This window comes from Coturnix japonica, chromosome 5 (genome assembly GCF_054131305.1).
Source record: "Coturnix japonica strain WE chromosome 5, WE-NBRP24, whole genome shotgun sequence".
Classification (NCBI taxonomy): Eukaryota; Metazoa; Chordata; class Aves; order Galliformes; family Phasianidae; genus Coturnix; species Coturnix japonica.
Window position 1 is genome coordinate 7,227,125 of NC_140667.1, and position 15,466 is coordinate 7,242,590.

At 43.6% G+C, this 15,466-nt stretch overlaps 2 protein-coding genes across 5 annotated transcripts in view; both read left to right on the forward strand.

The window, feature by feature from the left end:
* The window catches only part of PAMR1 (peptidase domain containing associated with muscle regeneration 1), a 50,614-nt gene extending 39,097 nt beyond the window's left edge, over positions 1–11,517 (forward strand). For both annotated transcript variants that reach the window (XM_015863604.3, XM_085548186.1), the window contains exons 7-12: positions 2,040–2,210; positions 4,809–5,021; positions 6,664–6,730; positions 8,632–8,864; positions 9,450–9,745; positions 10,472–11,517. In XM_015863604.3, the coding sequence (XP_015719090.1) occupies positions 2,040–2,210; positions 4,809–5,021; positions 6,664–6,730; positions 8,632–8,864; positions 9,450–9,745; positions 10,472–11,008 (1,517 nt within the window). In that variant the 3' untranslated portion in view covers positions 11,009–11,517. The remainder of the gene's footprint in view (positions 1–2,039; positions 2,211–4,808; positions 5,022–6,663; positions 6,731–8,631; positions 8,865–9,449; positions 9,746–10,471) is intronic.
* A 255-nt stretch (positions 11,518–11,772) lies between these two features.
* SLC1A2 (solute carrier family 1 member 2) overlaps positions 11,773–15,466 on the forward strand; it is an 82,371-nt gene continuing 78,677 nt past the window's right edge. For 2 of the 3 annotated variants that reach the window (XM_015863578.3, XM_015863577.3), the window contains exon 1: positions 13,621–13,936. Coding sequence is in view for 2 of the 3 variants with exons in the window: in XM_015863577.3 (XP_015719063.2) it covers positions 13,920–13,936 (17 nt within the window). In the remaining variant the exon portion in view is untranslated. Of the gene's footprint in view, positions 12,928–13,620; positions 13,937–15,466 lie in introns of those variants that run through there. The other variant, XM_015863576.3, reaches the window with a different exon arrangement.

Here is a 15,466-nt window from a genome sequence, read left to right on the forward strand (position 1 = left end):
GACTTTACAATGAAAAAGAGAAATAGAAATGTGGTGCAATTAATTGATGTCCAGAGACAGATATGAAGAAGTGACTGGGAATACGAAGATTGTGACTGAAATGACGAGCTTTCTGAGGATTTAAAATATATGCTCCTACTATTTCCCTTTCATTTATGTATGTGCCTGTGTGTACATATATATATGAGTGAATGTATTTCATATGGAAAATATCATGCACTAGGAATTAATTTCGTTGAATTTTTGTTGTTCCTATGTGGAAGATGATAGTGATGCATTTCACTCACAGCTAAGAGAAAATGTTGGACTCCTTTAACTGAATGCGTTTTGATTTGAAATACTGAGTCAGAGCCCCTCTCTAATGCTTACATGTTAGACAGTTTTTCTTTCCAAAGCTTGTGCTTGGTAGTGCACAAATGATTCTGCCAAATCATTGTTTGATGTCTGTAGTAATCCATAAAATGAGAGCAGTTTCTATGGCTCCTTGTTCTTGGGAGTACTACTGCTTTAGAACAGTTACTCACTCAAGAATCTCTTCTGTATGTGAATAATTGAATCGTCTGTGCTCTATTATAAATAGATGCAGTCATGTGTGTTCTGAGTAAGGATTACAGGCCCGGGGCCTCAGAGAATAAGTTTTTCCTCTGCAAATGTAAAGATCAAAATTTGGCTGTAAGCAGCATTCTTTGTGTGTCTAGATTCAGTAGCTACAAGGCAAAACACAAAAAGAAGTCCAATTCTGAAAACATAAAGCAGAGATGATCTTGGTAGCATTCATCTATCTGTCTTCAATAGAGAGCTGCAGCTTCTGGGTAAAAAAACCTGCATGTATAGCCATAGCTACAGCTTGCACAGAACCCCTTCTGCAGTTTTCCATAGTGAATGGCCAGGTAAAGTCAGAGACACACAAAGAGATGGGCAGCTGTGTATACACTGGAACCTGTATTTCCTACGTTTAATTTTTTATTTCTCCATTAATGCAAAAGATTGGTACTGAAAAGTGACTTGGAGAAGGGTGTTCCTTGTCTCTGATAATGGAGAAAATAGAGCATCAAATGGAATTATCAGGTGGCAGGCTGAAAACCAAACTTATGAAGGCAGTGCATTTTTCACACTATGCTTATTCTGTAGGACTCATTGCCACAGCATATGACACAAAGTATGCAGCTGACTTTGGGGAACACAAATTAACATTAAAATATCCCCCAGTGTATGTTATGCCAAAGATACTGCTGCATTTAGAGCCTCAAATTGGTAAATGCTCCTAGATTAAGTCAGGAAAGCATTCTATATGCTTGCTCTGTTTTTATATTATTTTTATATACCTGCTGTTTGCTGCCATTGAAGGCAGAATTCTGTGCTGGATGGAACTTCAGTCTAATTTAGTATGGCTAATTTGATGTTCTCAGAGAAATCTTGCTTAGGATGTTTAATATTTGCTACTTGCAATAGATAAATACACCATTGTCTTTTGGTATTTTCCCAATAGAGCAACCCTGTGGAAAGGATAAATATCACAGTTTGGTAAATATCAAGGTACTTTTTTAATGTCGTTATGGTAATGTTTGATCTATACAAATAACAATGCTTTTCTATTTCAGTGAGGTTACCTCAAGAAGTATTAAACTTGAAAAGAAGAATTTGAAAATTTGGGAGAGTTTCAATATAAGGCTTTTAGGAACCCAAGTTTACAGTTGGCCATGCACGGTGCTTAATTCAGACTCTCTCTTTAGGAGAAAGGACAATATTTTAAGCAAATGAAAGCTGTAACAGTACGATATACACTTATGCCTATAATCATTTCACATTTTTGGGTAATCCCATTGAACTGAATGGGCCTAGGGATGGCATGAAAAGTTACGTATACATAAGTGTGTGTAGAACTGAGGTTTAAATGACTCTCTGAAATTACTGTAATTTTGTCTTGTAATTTTTACTCCTGCCCATTTTAACTGGTTTTTCTATGTTCTAAAGAATCATCCTAACACAGTCCTGTTTTTGTAATAAAGTGGATTTTTTTGAAATATCTGAACTGTCAGTGGTGATGTGTAGGACTCCAGGTGCTCCCGCTCATGGTATTGTGGAAGGAGATGACTTTAAATACGGGGCCCAGGTTTACTTCAAGTGCAACGCAGGTTACAGCTTAAAAGGCAGCCGTGTTGCCTACTGTCAGCTTGATGGGATTTGGTCAACACATCATCCTGAATGTGGTAAGGTCACTTTAAGTTTTGATTCTTATCAAATGTTTCAGCCATTGTATTCACATTAAGTTCAAATATGCAAATCTCACTTGAAATTTGGTTGATCCGTGGCTTAGCATGATGTTCTTATGTCATCCCACCTTTATGAAGCAGTAGGAATTCTTATTTTGCTCCGCTGAAGCCCAAGCCTACAAGACTTAGTAATAAAAAGCTCTAGCTGAAATCTAATGACTGAAAAACAATCTCCTCAAAGGCATATATCCTCCTTTCACATAAACAAAATTTTGAGAACCAAAATCAAATGAGGGAGTTTGTGCATCAATGAATAACTACTTCCATTGCTAGGTACCTTTGCTATCTTCTCTGCAGAAGTGATGTGCTCTCTGTGGAGTGACTGAGGCTTACTGCATGAAGAACAGACTCTTATGTCAATAGCATTCCTATCCCAGGCAAAAACTATTAAAAGAGAAACTTCTATTCATTGTTGCTGTGCAAGTTTACATGCCTATGGCAGATCTACCATTCACACTGATTCATCTGTGAAATCCCAAGCTCCTTCTTCATTTCCAGAGATTATTTTTAATTCAGCTGTTTCATATTGCACAATTTTATTTCCATATTCCAGAACACCTCATATCAATTTGAATAGTGCTTTCACAAGTGTGCAATGGCAAGCAGTGCAAGTTGTGTGGAGAGTGTTATGAAACAGCTGTATATAAGTTCATATGCCAAGCAAGCAAAGAGAACACCTCCAATGGCAATAAATGGAGTAGGTTCCTGACACATGATGTCTCTGGCTAAAGATCTAGTGAAACATCTGTCTTTAGTCTGGGCTCTTACTGAAGTGTTTGTGGTATGATTTGGGTCTCTCCTTCCCGGATGTTTTCTCATTATATTTAATCCATCAGAATAATCATAACCTTAAGCCGATGGCAGAAGAGAATTATGATTCAAGTTAGTGAATGTGATGAAATAAGAGAAGGCTTTCACTGACTTACTTGGTCAAGCTTAGGTACATTTGGAAACATATGCTCTGCTTATCACAAGATGCCTCTAAACTAGATATCTATATAGAAATTGGCTTCCAAATAAGAAATTATACTGTGGGTTATTCCCATAGTCTTTAGCTACTGTCAAGTTACAAGTCAACTATGGTTCACATAGCCTGTGAGGTACACAGGAGAAGGACAGATCCAAATGAAAAGGAGGAGAATCATAGCATCATAGAATCACACAATTGTAGAATAATAGGAAGGCTTGGGTTGGAAGAGACCTCAAGGATCATCAAGTTCCAACCCATCTGCCACAGGCATGGTTGCCAGTCACTAGATCAAGCACTAGATCAGATTGCCCAGGGCTCCATGCAACCTGGCCTTAAACACCTCCAGGGATGGGGCATCCACAGCCTCTCTGGGCAACCTGTTCCAGAGCATCACCACTCTCTCAGTAAAAACCTTCCCCCTGACACGAGGCTTGGCTTTTCCTTTTCTCCTGTCTCAAAAGTAGTCCAGCTTTCCTCATTTTTTGTTTTTTTTTTTTAAGTATGACTTGTGGAAAAGTGCTTAACCACACATATACCCTTCAGCATATGCTAAATTCCAGTGTTGTTAAATAAAGTGCTGAAAAATATCATTTATTTGAATTATCTGCTCCATGTTAAGAGCAAATGCCCTTCACTGAACCCTGTACTGCCACAGTTCACTACATGTTTACATGCTTTATTGAGCTGGGCCCTCGAAACACGAGGATACAGGAACAGGTCAGGACCATACCTATACGCTGCTGCTGTGCTGATTACACAGAGGTTTAAATAAGTACTCAGTGTTTTGTGATGCATTGGTGCTTTTGTGAAGTGAGGCATCACAGCGGGAATGCTATCATCTAGATTTAGGCCAAAAATTTAGGTTTATTGTGAGGAAAATAAATAAAAACAGCAAATAAAAAGAATGGGAAAATATTGAGAAGGAGGAAGTAAAAGAGGTTTTATGTGCAATATGCCTATGAATTTGCACATTAAACCTTTACTATCAGTAAAAATATATATGTGTTCTCTTTAAATTCCTTTATTTGCCTTGATTACTGAGATCTCTCTGTCAGTGCTAAGAGACCAAAATGCAACCAAACATAAAACCAAATTTAGTAGTCTAGTGTTATTATCCAACACCAGTGAAATACTGAAAGTGTAGAAATGGGAAAAGGATGCCAAGGGCTTGTTTTGCAAATAGCTTAAGTGCATACTTTTATGTCCCTGAATTATTCCTGCTAATGACAATGGGATGTTAACATCATGTAAAGTCAAGGTTCTTCTTCAGAACTGTCAGCCAAGTTTTAAGGACTTTTAAAGTATTTGAGAATGTTACATTTTCAACATTTTCAACAAAGACAAAATGTGTGTCATTAACACCCATCTGCATTACCATTGCTTATTTAATATTCGTTTTTTTTCAAAGACTGATGGGTCACATGGGACAGACGGGTCATAGAGACGCATCTTTAATGAAGCATGTATTGCATTGCAACATCTGAATGAAATGTCAAGCAATCTGATGGGTGAAAATAATGCTGTGAACCTGATAAAATGGTTGCCGTTTTTCCCTCTGTTGTTAGTTCTAGATGAAAAAAGCTGCTCAGATCCCGGTGGCCCACTCAATGGCTACAGAAGGGTAGTGGAAGACACTGGAGTCTTGAATGGACGCTACGCAAAAATTGGCACAGTCATTGCTTTCTTTTGTAACAACTCCTATGTTCTTAGTGGGAATGAACAGAGGACCTGCCAAGACAATGGAGAGTGGTCAGGGAAACAGCCAATCTGTATTAAAGGTAGCTTACAATCTTCTATTTATTTATTTATTTATTTATTTATTGCAACAACTCATAAAAGCTGCTTTTTAAAAATTATTTATTATTTTTTATTTTTACTAGATTTTATGTATCTTACACTGGCCAGAGAATCATTTTTCCTGAGGATAAACTTTCTAACAGATACCTGATACTGATACTGCTCATTTGCCAGCTTTTACTGGCTGCTAAACTCAGGCAGGGAATATGCCAGTTATTCCAGCAGATGTTTCCATCTTTAAAGATGGAGAGGAATATTCCCCTAGACCCTTATTACCCTCTTTATAGGATGAAATTTGTGTAAGATCATTATCAAAGATCAGCAGGGAATTGAAGCAGAAAGAAAAAACTGCCTCATCAGAGTTCATGTGATAAGAAACATCTCTCCTCTAACAACCCTTTTAAGTCAGTGTGACCAGTCCTGAGTGTAAAAAGTTTATAACACCAAGCTTATAGATTGCAACCTTGGATGTCTGGTTTAGAAAATCACTTGAGGATGTGCTTAAACCATCTGCATTCATCAAAAACATTGAAACACATCTTTAAATACTTTGCTAGAAAGGGACTTATGCTGTTGACTTGGGGCTACTGTACGCATGTCTGGAACCCTGAATGGATTTGGGCTGGGGAACTGCCAAATTCATTTTCCCAAAGCATTTTTTGAAAGATATTCTATTGGAGGGTTTTTTTTTGTTTTTGTTTTTTTTTGTTTTTGTTTTTTTTTGTTGTTGTTGTTAACCAAAGTAATGATAATGTAAGAAAAATATCTGTCCTCTAGGGAATTTGCTTTATTCTGTTCTTTTAGATGGAAATACTCTCTCCCTGAAGCACATAATGATCTCAATTTTTGAAAAGCTTCTTTACTGATGTTAACTTTGATAATGGCATAAAGGTTAACATATACAGTAACCACAAAGAGCAAGATTTTGTTAAATCCCACAGAAATGAATGCTTAAACATACAGAAGAAATACATCCTGCAAGATTCTGTTTCTTCTGCTCTGTGGAAGGAAATCCCAGCAGAGTTATCTGAAGTGATGAAGTTGAACATTTTACCCTGGTCTGAAAGCAAATTAACAGAATATGCAAAATTAGAAATCCTCAGTTGTGTTTCTATTGTTTTCTGCATATTCAGGTAACTCTCTGGTCATCCTCAGATTCTGAGTCCCCAGCTCCTCCCAAATGGAGCACATGCAAACAAGCTTTTAGGTGTCTGTAATATCTTGCAGCCTTTCTCCATTCACTGACTCACTGGCATCAGCTCCATGTGGCTACATGGATGAAAGTGAAACATTTTTTCTGTAATTCCATTATTGCAAAAGTTTGTTCAGGTTCATAACCATCAGCTGTGGCAGTGCGACTCTGGCATTCAGACACACCGGCAGACAAACCTTCCACAGCTGAAAGTGCACAGACAGTGCTGATTTGCTCCCCTGTTTGTAAATGGGATAGCATTTTGCTAAAGCTTTATATTTTGGGGCTTATTTTAATGCATGTAACTTGCCGCCTCTTTTCTTAGCCCAGTCCCATCTTGCTGGTGAGAGGACGGGGTGGAAATGAGCATGAACCATAATATTTGAGCTGTGAATGTGGAAAAGTACTGTGAAATATTATATTTTTTCTAGCCTGCAGAGAACCAAAGATCTCTGACCTGGTGAGACAGAAAGTGCTGCCAATGCAGGTTCAGTCAAGGTAAGAACGCAATACCTCAACTGCAGTTTTAAGAAAAAATGTGATTGCTTTTCCCTCCTTCTTCCAATAGTCCTGTGAAATGCTCCATGTGAACTCCGCTGATTACCAAGCAATGAGAGCTGCTGGGAAGGGAGGTCTGACTGAGCACAGGTTTGCAAGCTGCAGGAGGCAGCCAGAAAGAAAAGCACGGTTAGAAATGTGCTAAGTACTGGACCACACCAGAATTAAGCTTGCAAGCTTCTAACAGACTACAAGAACAGTCTGAGGAACAGTTCCCTGTGGCTGGTAATGTGTCTTAAAATATGAAAATACCACCTTACAGAAGAAAGGTGTGGGGAGAGCTCAAGGAGAGAAAGGGCAATGTAATCTGACTCCCTTATATTTCATCACCCAAGGCAACATAGCACAGTTGATACTGATACAAAGTTGCCTTTGGGATGAGCATAGGGAAGAGGAGGAAGAAAGGTAGGAAGAGAGGAAGGAAAACAAAGATTGGACCCAGTAGCAGATGCCTGAAGAAGACTTTAGCAACAAGGCAAACATGCACTTCCCCCAAACAGTCTCCCAATCTCCAGCTGTCTATATTGTATGCGTTGAAGAGATGTTCCTGAGACAACATCAGGAGGCTTTCAGAGCCATCAAGAGATTTTTCTTCCTTGAATTTCTTGATTCACTTTTGAACACACGTCTTTTTATTGTAGACATTTCTGATATTAATACAGGCTGTATCAAAGTGCATCCATTCTCCCATCTGCATGGCATCATGATGGCATCTCATGTATGTGAACTGGTCTTATGCCTTGATGTATGTTCTACACTCCGTAGGTAAGGCCAAGTGTGGATAATGCAGCATTGCAGGGTCACACTTGAAATGGGAATGGAACCAGGCAGATGTAGTGTGACCACAGCAGCTCCCATCCTTCTTCCAAAGTACAATAAACTTGTGGTTGTTCTTGTTCTTAATAACTTTACTTCCCCTGAGTGCTGCCTACTCACAGATTCTATATGTTGGAGACAGTCTCTCTTGGACCAAAAATGGAATTTCCATGTGAAAAAGCATTCCTGTGGCTGTTTCTGGATACAGGCAATACTGGAAATAGCAAGGGAAATTAATTTATTGCTTAATTTTTCAGGTGTAAATAGGTTTTTGTGTACAAATGTGCTTTTAACTGTTAAAGCAAGGGATATGTCCTAAGTGATGAAGATTTAAGTATTACTGTCCTCAAGCTTATGGTTTATATCCAGGCTGATGCATCTGTTTATTTCTTCAATTATATGTGGTGGTACAGCTCATCAGTACAATTTCAAAGGGGAAGCTTAGTGATTATTGCAATTATGAAATCTCTGTGGTGAGGTAATTATCTCTGTTAATTGCTAAGTCAAGCAACTTTATCAACATGATTTAATCTGAATCGATTCCTAATATTGCTTATTAAAATGTCCACTGGAGAAAAGATGTGCCTAACTCCTCTCTAGTGATAATTAATTATAGTAACACTAACTTCTAGTGTAATTTCTCTGTTTAAAACCAGAGTATTTTTTCAGACCTTTCATGAAAAAAATATTCCATGTTCAGAGGCAACTGGATATAATCCAGAAACTGTAAAGTGAAAAAAAGAAAAAAAAAAAAAAAGAAAAAAAAAAGGTACAAGTAGTTATAAAGCAGTTATGCAAGCTATAAACATATTACAAGCTATAAACATATGCACATATAGAAATAAAATAGCTATATTGTAAATGGGAATATTGCTAAACTATATTGGAAAGATATTTTGCCTTACTCTTTCACAAACTGCTCATGCTTTGAAATGATACTTAACACAGCTTGTGATTAAGCTATGGAAATGATCGATTTTATCATGTTTTTCTTATGATCTTGTGTTCTTTGTTCACTGAAACAGGGAAACACCTTTGCATCAGCTCTACTCATCTGCATTCAGCAAACAAAAGCTTGAAATCTACCCAACTAAGAAGCCAGCACTGCCGTTTGGAGACCTGCCCCCAGGGTACCAGCATCTGCACACTCAGCTTCAGTATGAATGCATTTCTCCTTTCTACCGCCGCTTGGGTAGCAGCAGGAGGACTTGTCTGAAGACAGGAAAATGGAGTGGAAGGGCCCCTGTGTGTATTCCAAGTGAGTCCCCCGAGGAAAAAAAATGCACACGTCTCTTGGAGGATGGGGCAACAAGCTGTGTATTCATCTTAAATTATCAGGGAATCCCAGCAGTGTAGATTCTGCATGCTTGCAGGTGGGAGGTAACAGCAATAAAGCCTAGAGAAGAGACAGCTCTTTTTGTCCACCAGCAGAACTTCTGTAGATGATGGCAAAGGGGTCAAGCTTTTGGCAGTGTAATTTGCCATCAATTTTTCTACTCTTTCATCAAGCACAGGTGGAATGTGGTTCCCTCATGATTTGAAAATGTGCTCCTACTATCACTTTTCCTGTACTATTATTGCAAATATGATTTTGATTTCATCTCTGCTTTGGTACACTGCTTATATCGAGTTTTAAGGAGTAGAATGAAGGGCCTGCATTTTAAAGAGGCTCTTCCCTTAACATAGTCTGCTAAGGAAGGGTTGATATTGCAAAGTGTAAGCAAACATTTCCAAATGCAGGAAATTTTACCCCAGGTCTGACCCTAAGCAAGAATTGAGAGTGACATTTGGATTCTTTGATGGGGAAGAGGCATTACATCATTCTTGTTTCATCTTTCCTCAGTCTGCGGAAAAGCAGAAAACATCACTCTTCAGAAGGCTGTGACCTCTACCAGGTGGCCATGGCAAGCAGCGATCTATCGGACGGCCAACGGGGTGAAGGAGAACAGCCTCAAAAAAGGAGCCTGGATCCTCATCTGCAGCGGGGCCCTGGTGAATGAGCGCACCGTAGTGGTGGCAGCTCACTGCGTCACTGACCTGGGCAAGACCATCGTGCTCAAGACAGCAGAGCTCAAAGTGGTTCTGGGGAAATTCTACAGAGATGATGACAGGGATGAAAAGACCATCCAGAACCTGCGGGTGAGTAAGTCTGCTGGGAGCAGAAAATGATGAGCACTGATAGATGCTGATCACATTCATCTTGTACAGGGAGAAAAAGATTATCCTTTGGGCAATGCATTGTTTTACATACTGCTCTTTGAGATGTGTATCTAGAGAATCAATTGACAGAGCTGTCATGGCACAAGGAGGGGACATGCTGCAGAGCATAAAATTCCCCTGACACTGTCCAACTAGCACGCTTCCCTCCTAACACAGATCACTAAGAAAATAACTCAGGTTCCTTGGGCCATGACGTCTTGAGTGATGTTGCCAGAAAAAGAAAGGAGAAAAGATGCCAGTTACTGTCAAAAGCGATTAGCATAATTTATGAAAGAAACACTTGTGCTCTAGATCGTGGTTTGACACCATTAAAACATTTCATACCTCTGTCCCAAGGTTATCTATCTATCTTTAAACTCAAAAGAAGTTTGTATCTGAATTCAGTTCCGAAAGTAGCACCTTGAGCTTGCCAATGTGGTTTGTTATTTCAAGTAAAACTAGAGACATAGAAATCAAAATGAGGAGAAATACAGCAATTTTGTCTGTGTTTCTTCTGGAGGTGGAGTTAATATCCTTCCAACTCTAAAGATTCTGTGATTCTATGATTCTCATTTAGGCAAACTACAGTGTAAAAATATGGCAATAGTGCTGCTAATTTGCCACTGTATTGACGCTATAATTCTTCCTGTTCTATTTCCTCCCCAGATTTCTGCCATCATAGTGCATCCTAATTATGACCCCATATTGCTTGATTCTGACATAGCTATCATAAAGCTTTTGGACAAAGCCAGAATCAGCAGTCGTGTTCAACCCATTTGCTTGGCATCTTCTCATGACTTGACTTCATCCACAGAGGATTTAAAAATAATGGTTACTGGCTGGAAGGTATTGGCTGATGTTAAAGATCCTGGATACAAGAATGACACAATCCGCATGGGAGCTGTTCAGATGGTGGACTCACTGTTGTGTGAGCAACAGTATGAGGATAATGGGATACAAGTCAGCATCACTGACAGCATGTTTTGTGCCAAACAGGACCACACAGCCTTCTCGAATATCTGCCCTGCTGAGACTGGTGGGATTGCAGCCATAACTTTACCAGGAAAAGCATCTCCTGAGCCACGGTGGCACCTGATGGGATTAGTGAGCTGGGGTTATGATAAAACTTGCAGCCTAGAACTCTACAGTGGTTACACCAAAGCAATTCCTTTCAAAGACTGGATTGAAAAGAACCTGAAATAAAAAGCTGTGTCTGGAAATGGCATTTTATAATTATCATATTTCTCACAGTCTCTGCTGCTTTAGGCTTTTTATCCCAGTGATGAGCCATGCCTGGGATAAGGTTAAGGCAGACACCCTGGTAATTCATCCTAGGATCAGACGCTCCATCAGGCTACTCTCAATTCCTGACTAAATGTCATAGTGCACAGGAAGTTTTGCTATTTTTCACCTGTCTCCCCTGGTGGGAGGGTGATGCCCTGCTCCTGAGTCTGACGTACAGATACAGGACAGCAAATTGTGACTGAAATTAATCTGTAGTGTGGAGTCCCCAAGAGAAGTCACTGGCAAGCCTCTCCCAAAGGTCAGTCTGACTGACAGGAGTAGGAGGCTGCAAAGAGTAGCCTGAATTCATTATGATGGATGAGCTTGTTAAGGTATGTGCTATCTCTATTGCCATAGTACAATGTAATCTTTTTCCCTCCAAAGTACTTTACACGTTTAAATAAACCATGGTTTGTTTTTTTAACTCACATACCCAAGTCTGACATTATTTAAATTCCTCCTTTTTATCTGTGTCACACGCCAGGGACTCTCTGTTGCCCTTGTCTGTTTGCATGTGACTCTCACTGAGGCTCTTCATGCATGCTGAAAGGCAGCATCAGCACACAGTTCAATTACTGCATAAATAACAAGGACCTTTCCTTCTTCCTACACCAAGTGATGCTATTGTTGTACATGAACCACTGCAATGAAATATACTCAGAGTTCTCTCCCACCTTATATTCTGAATGGATGAAAACCTGAAACGCACTTTGCAAAACATTTATCCATGTGGATTATTTCAAGGATCTCTAAAAACCTCAGTGCAAGTTCTGGTTTCCATCTGCTCACATGCTTCTGTGGCAAAATAACTCACCTGAAGTGCAACAGAGTAAAGAATTATGGCCAGGTGTCACATTGAGCAGAGGCTTTTCCTTTTCCTTTCTGGATTTTCTGACATCAAAGCATGAGTGTCCTGTTGGGCTTGTTGTCCAGTGGAGAGACTTTGGTCCCCTCATGGTTCTTAACCATTTCTCTCTTACTAAATCATTTTCCCCTCTTCAGTCGCAAATGAAAATGGAAGATGAGAAAGTTGAGGAAGGAGGACAGAGGAATGGCTCCCATCACAAGTGATTCATCTACAGCACCCTGGGATTTGTAGAACCTGCAGTGCCCAAGTTGACGAAATTAGGTGACAGTTCTGGAGGAGAGTAGACTTGCAAAAGTTCAAGATATTGGTGTGTTTTTTTTCCCCTAACACTGCAACAGTGAACAAAATGAAAGAAAGAGAAAGGAATATAATTGCTTATTGGAGCATGGCTTGCCTACTGAGAGCTATTCCATGATTACATTAAATAAGAGTTTTGACACTGTAACGGTAATGGAGAAATAGTGAGGGTCTGTGAGCTGGTGCTTCTCTCAGCTGTGGCACCATTCCTGCCCCGCTCTGCCTTCTGTTGTTTTTTGCTTCTGCAGTTGAGAGGAATGAGCCCTGAATGTTTCTTCCCCTGTGATTCGTCCAGGAGAGAGCTAGGCACACTGAACTGCAGAAGTCTGCATTCATTCCAGTTTGAGTTCTCACTCCTTTTACTGCCAATCAGCCATGGTGAACACTTACTGATCCTCCAGCTCTGCCTCAGTGCTGTCTCCGTTCAGTTTCAGTTGCTACAGGGCTGGCAACAAATAGCTGAGAAGTGCTGGGTTGGGTAGCAGCACCATCGCCGTTCACTGGCCATGTACCACCCCAAAGTTTATTCTTCTGAAACTCTGTGGGATGAAAATCACTGTGTGTGAAGGCTTGCTGTGGGAGGAGGTTGCTACAGCAGTGCCTGCACCTCTTTCAAAGGCCAAGGACTTAATTTTAAGATGCCAAACTACCTCAAGCACCTCCTTTCAGACAGGTGAGGACCTCTACATCGCCTGGGAAGGGTTGCAAGGGACGGCAGCCTCACAGACCTCCCTGCCTTCCCCTTTCCTGCTCAGGTCCGGCCGCCGGAACAACGCAGGGCCGTCAGGGGGCAGCACTTCGCCGCCGCCGAGCCGGACCCCGGGCGCTCTCCGCGTGTCCCCCGGCGGGTGGCCCCGAGACCCGCTCGGTCCGGGAGGGTTACACTCGACGGCGGGGCTCGGGGCCGGGGGGCGGTGGAGAGACCCTGGGCTCGGGGCGCGGCTGCCGGGCTACGGTGGGGGGCGAACGGGGAGTGAGTGGCGGCGGGAGGAGGCCCGGCCCGGTCCGCTCCTGCCCGGGGGTCCCGGCGGGCCCTGGCGTCGGGTCCCCGGGCAGCGCAGGGCGGTGCGGCGCCGAGCGGAGCGGGGCAGGTAGTGAGCAGCGGAGCAGCGGCGGGCGGCCCTCCCCCTGCGAGGGGCTCGCTGCCCCCTCCCCTTTCCTTTCTGTCCTTTGAGCGAGAGGTTGGGGGGATTTATAGGAGTACCGGCGGCCGGTGATGTCAGCCCTTGCCTAAAATAGAGAGGGATAGACGGCAAATCCACAGCTAGAAGGCTAAACCTTCCAATCCTGCCTCAGCCAGCGCCACGCCGATGTGAAGTCACCCCCACCTCTCGGCGGGCACACACACACACACACACACACACACACACACAGACAGACACACGCACACGCGCACGCCCCGCGGCGAGAGGCGGCCGGCGGGACCGCAGCGGTGCCAGCGGCTCCTCGCCCCGCCAGGCCCGGCCGGAGCGCTCGGCGGGCGGGAGGTGGCGGTGGCGGGGCGGGAGGCGCCGAGCGGAGCCGCCGGTCCCCGCCTGGCGCGGCCCCGAGGATTAACAGGAACCGAGCGCCGCTTCCCTAAGGCGAGAGAGGGGCAACCGCGGAGCCGCCGCCGTTCAGCCCCGCTAGTCGGGCTGCCGAGGAGACAGGGGGGCTCTCGGGACCATGGCGTCGACGGAAGGGTGAGGGGAGCGCCGGTGGCGGAGGGAGGGATGGGGGCGCGGGTGGTCCCGCATTGTGCGTCTGCGGCGGCCGCGTGTGCGCCGTGTCATTGTTAACCCTCGGCCGCGCCGCCGGGCAGCGAGAAGCAGACAGTCGCGTTCGGGAGGGAGAGGAGGAATGGGAATTCTCCTATGAGCCGCTGGAGAGGTTTTGGTTTTTCTCCCGTCGCTTCTTTCTTTCAGCCCCGGAGGGTTAAATGAGCGCAGAGCACCTGCCGGAGCGCTGCTCGGGTGGCCGGGCGCGGGGCAGCTCCTCGCCATAACCGCGGCCCGTGCTCCGGGACCAGCCGGGAGCTGTCCCTGCCCGGCCATGGGGAAGGCAGCGCACGGATCCAACTTCTCCAGGAGTTTTGCAATTCGGGACATTTGTGCCAAATGCGTTGCAGTGCGAGCGGGGGAGATGCTGGGGAGGGTGAAGGGTTATACAAGAGGCTTTGAGAAGAGGCACAGAGCCCGGCGGGACAGCGGCCCTGGGACGAAGACCTGTCCCCATCCCTGCCCGTGTCCCTATTCCACAACAGGGGATCACGAGGATCCGCTGTGGAGCCCTTACTTTGCAGGTAGTGGGAGAGGGAAGAAAAGGTTCCCCTGATCTCTGGTTGCCCTCTCCTAATACAGGCTAGCATTAGGCTGCGTCTGGTGTGAGCCTCCCCTTTATCCCTGGATGTTGTCAGGTTGTATCAGCGTGATCTGCTCTGGATGGGACTCTCTGAGGACAGGGCGCGAGAGCGAGCTCTGTTTGTATGGCTGATGTGGCTCTTGGGCACAGAGACGGAGGGGATTTACCAGCACATGGCTGGGGTGTGTGCACACAGGTGTCCCATCACCTACATGTCCAAAGGGATATTCTCCTTGCAGAGTGGCTGGCCTGGAGCAGAGTGGCATGGAACTGCCAGTGCTGGTTCTTCAAGAATGAGATAGACTGTAGAGTTTTAAGGAGAGGGTTTGGAAGTAGTCTGCATCCCATGGTTATGGCTCTGTGTCTTTCTGCTTCCTTACCTGACCCCACTCTGTTCAGCACACTCCAGCTGTCTGCTATTCCATCCCAAAGAGAGAGTCTGTGGGGCCAGGTGTTTGCTGTGCCAGGGTTTAATGGGAAGAGACCTAATGAGAGGGGGCTATAGCAGGGAGTCTGCCACCATAAGAGGTAATGTGTGTAGAAGGAGAAGTGCACTTTAGAGAAGCTGACCAAGTAGGTGGCTAAAGGAGATGGGAGCACCAGAATTGGAGAGGCTTCCCATAGATGTGTGTTATTGCTCTCCTTATCGGAAGAGCTAAATGATCAGTAAGACAGAAGGAACACAAAGTTTAGGCCTTGTTTTCAAACTTTTTAGGAAACTCACTGAGACAAAGACAGGCTGATCCTCTTACCTGGTGCCTTTCAACTGATGCCCAATTGTAGCTGAGAGAAACCAGCGGAGTGGGATGTGTGTCTCTTGTCAATCCCTTTGTGCTGCTGAGTACCTGAATTGTCATCTTTCCCCCCCTCAG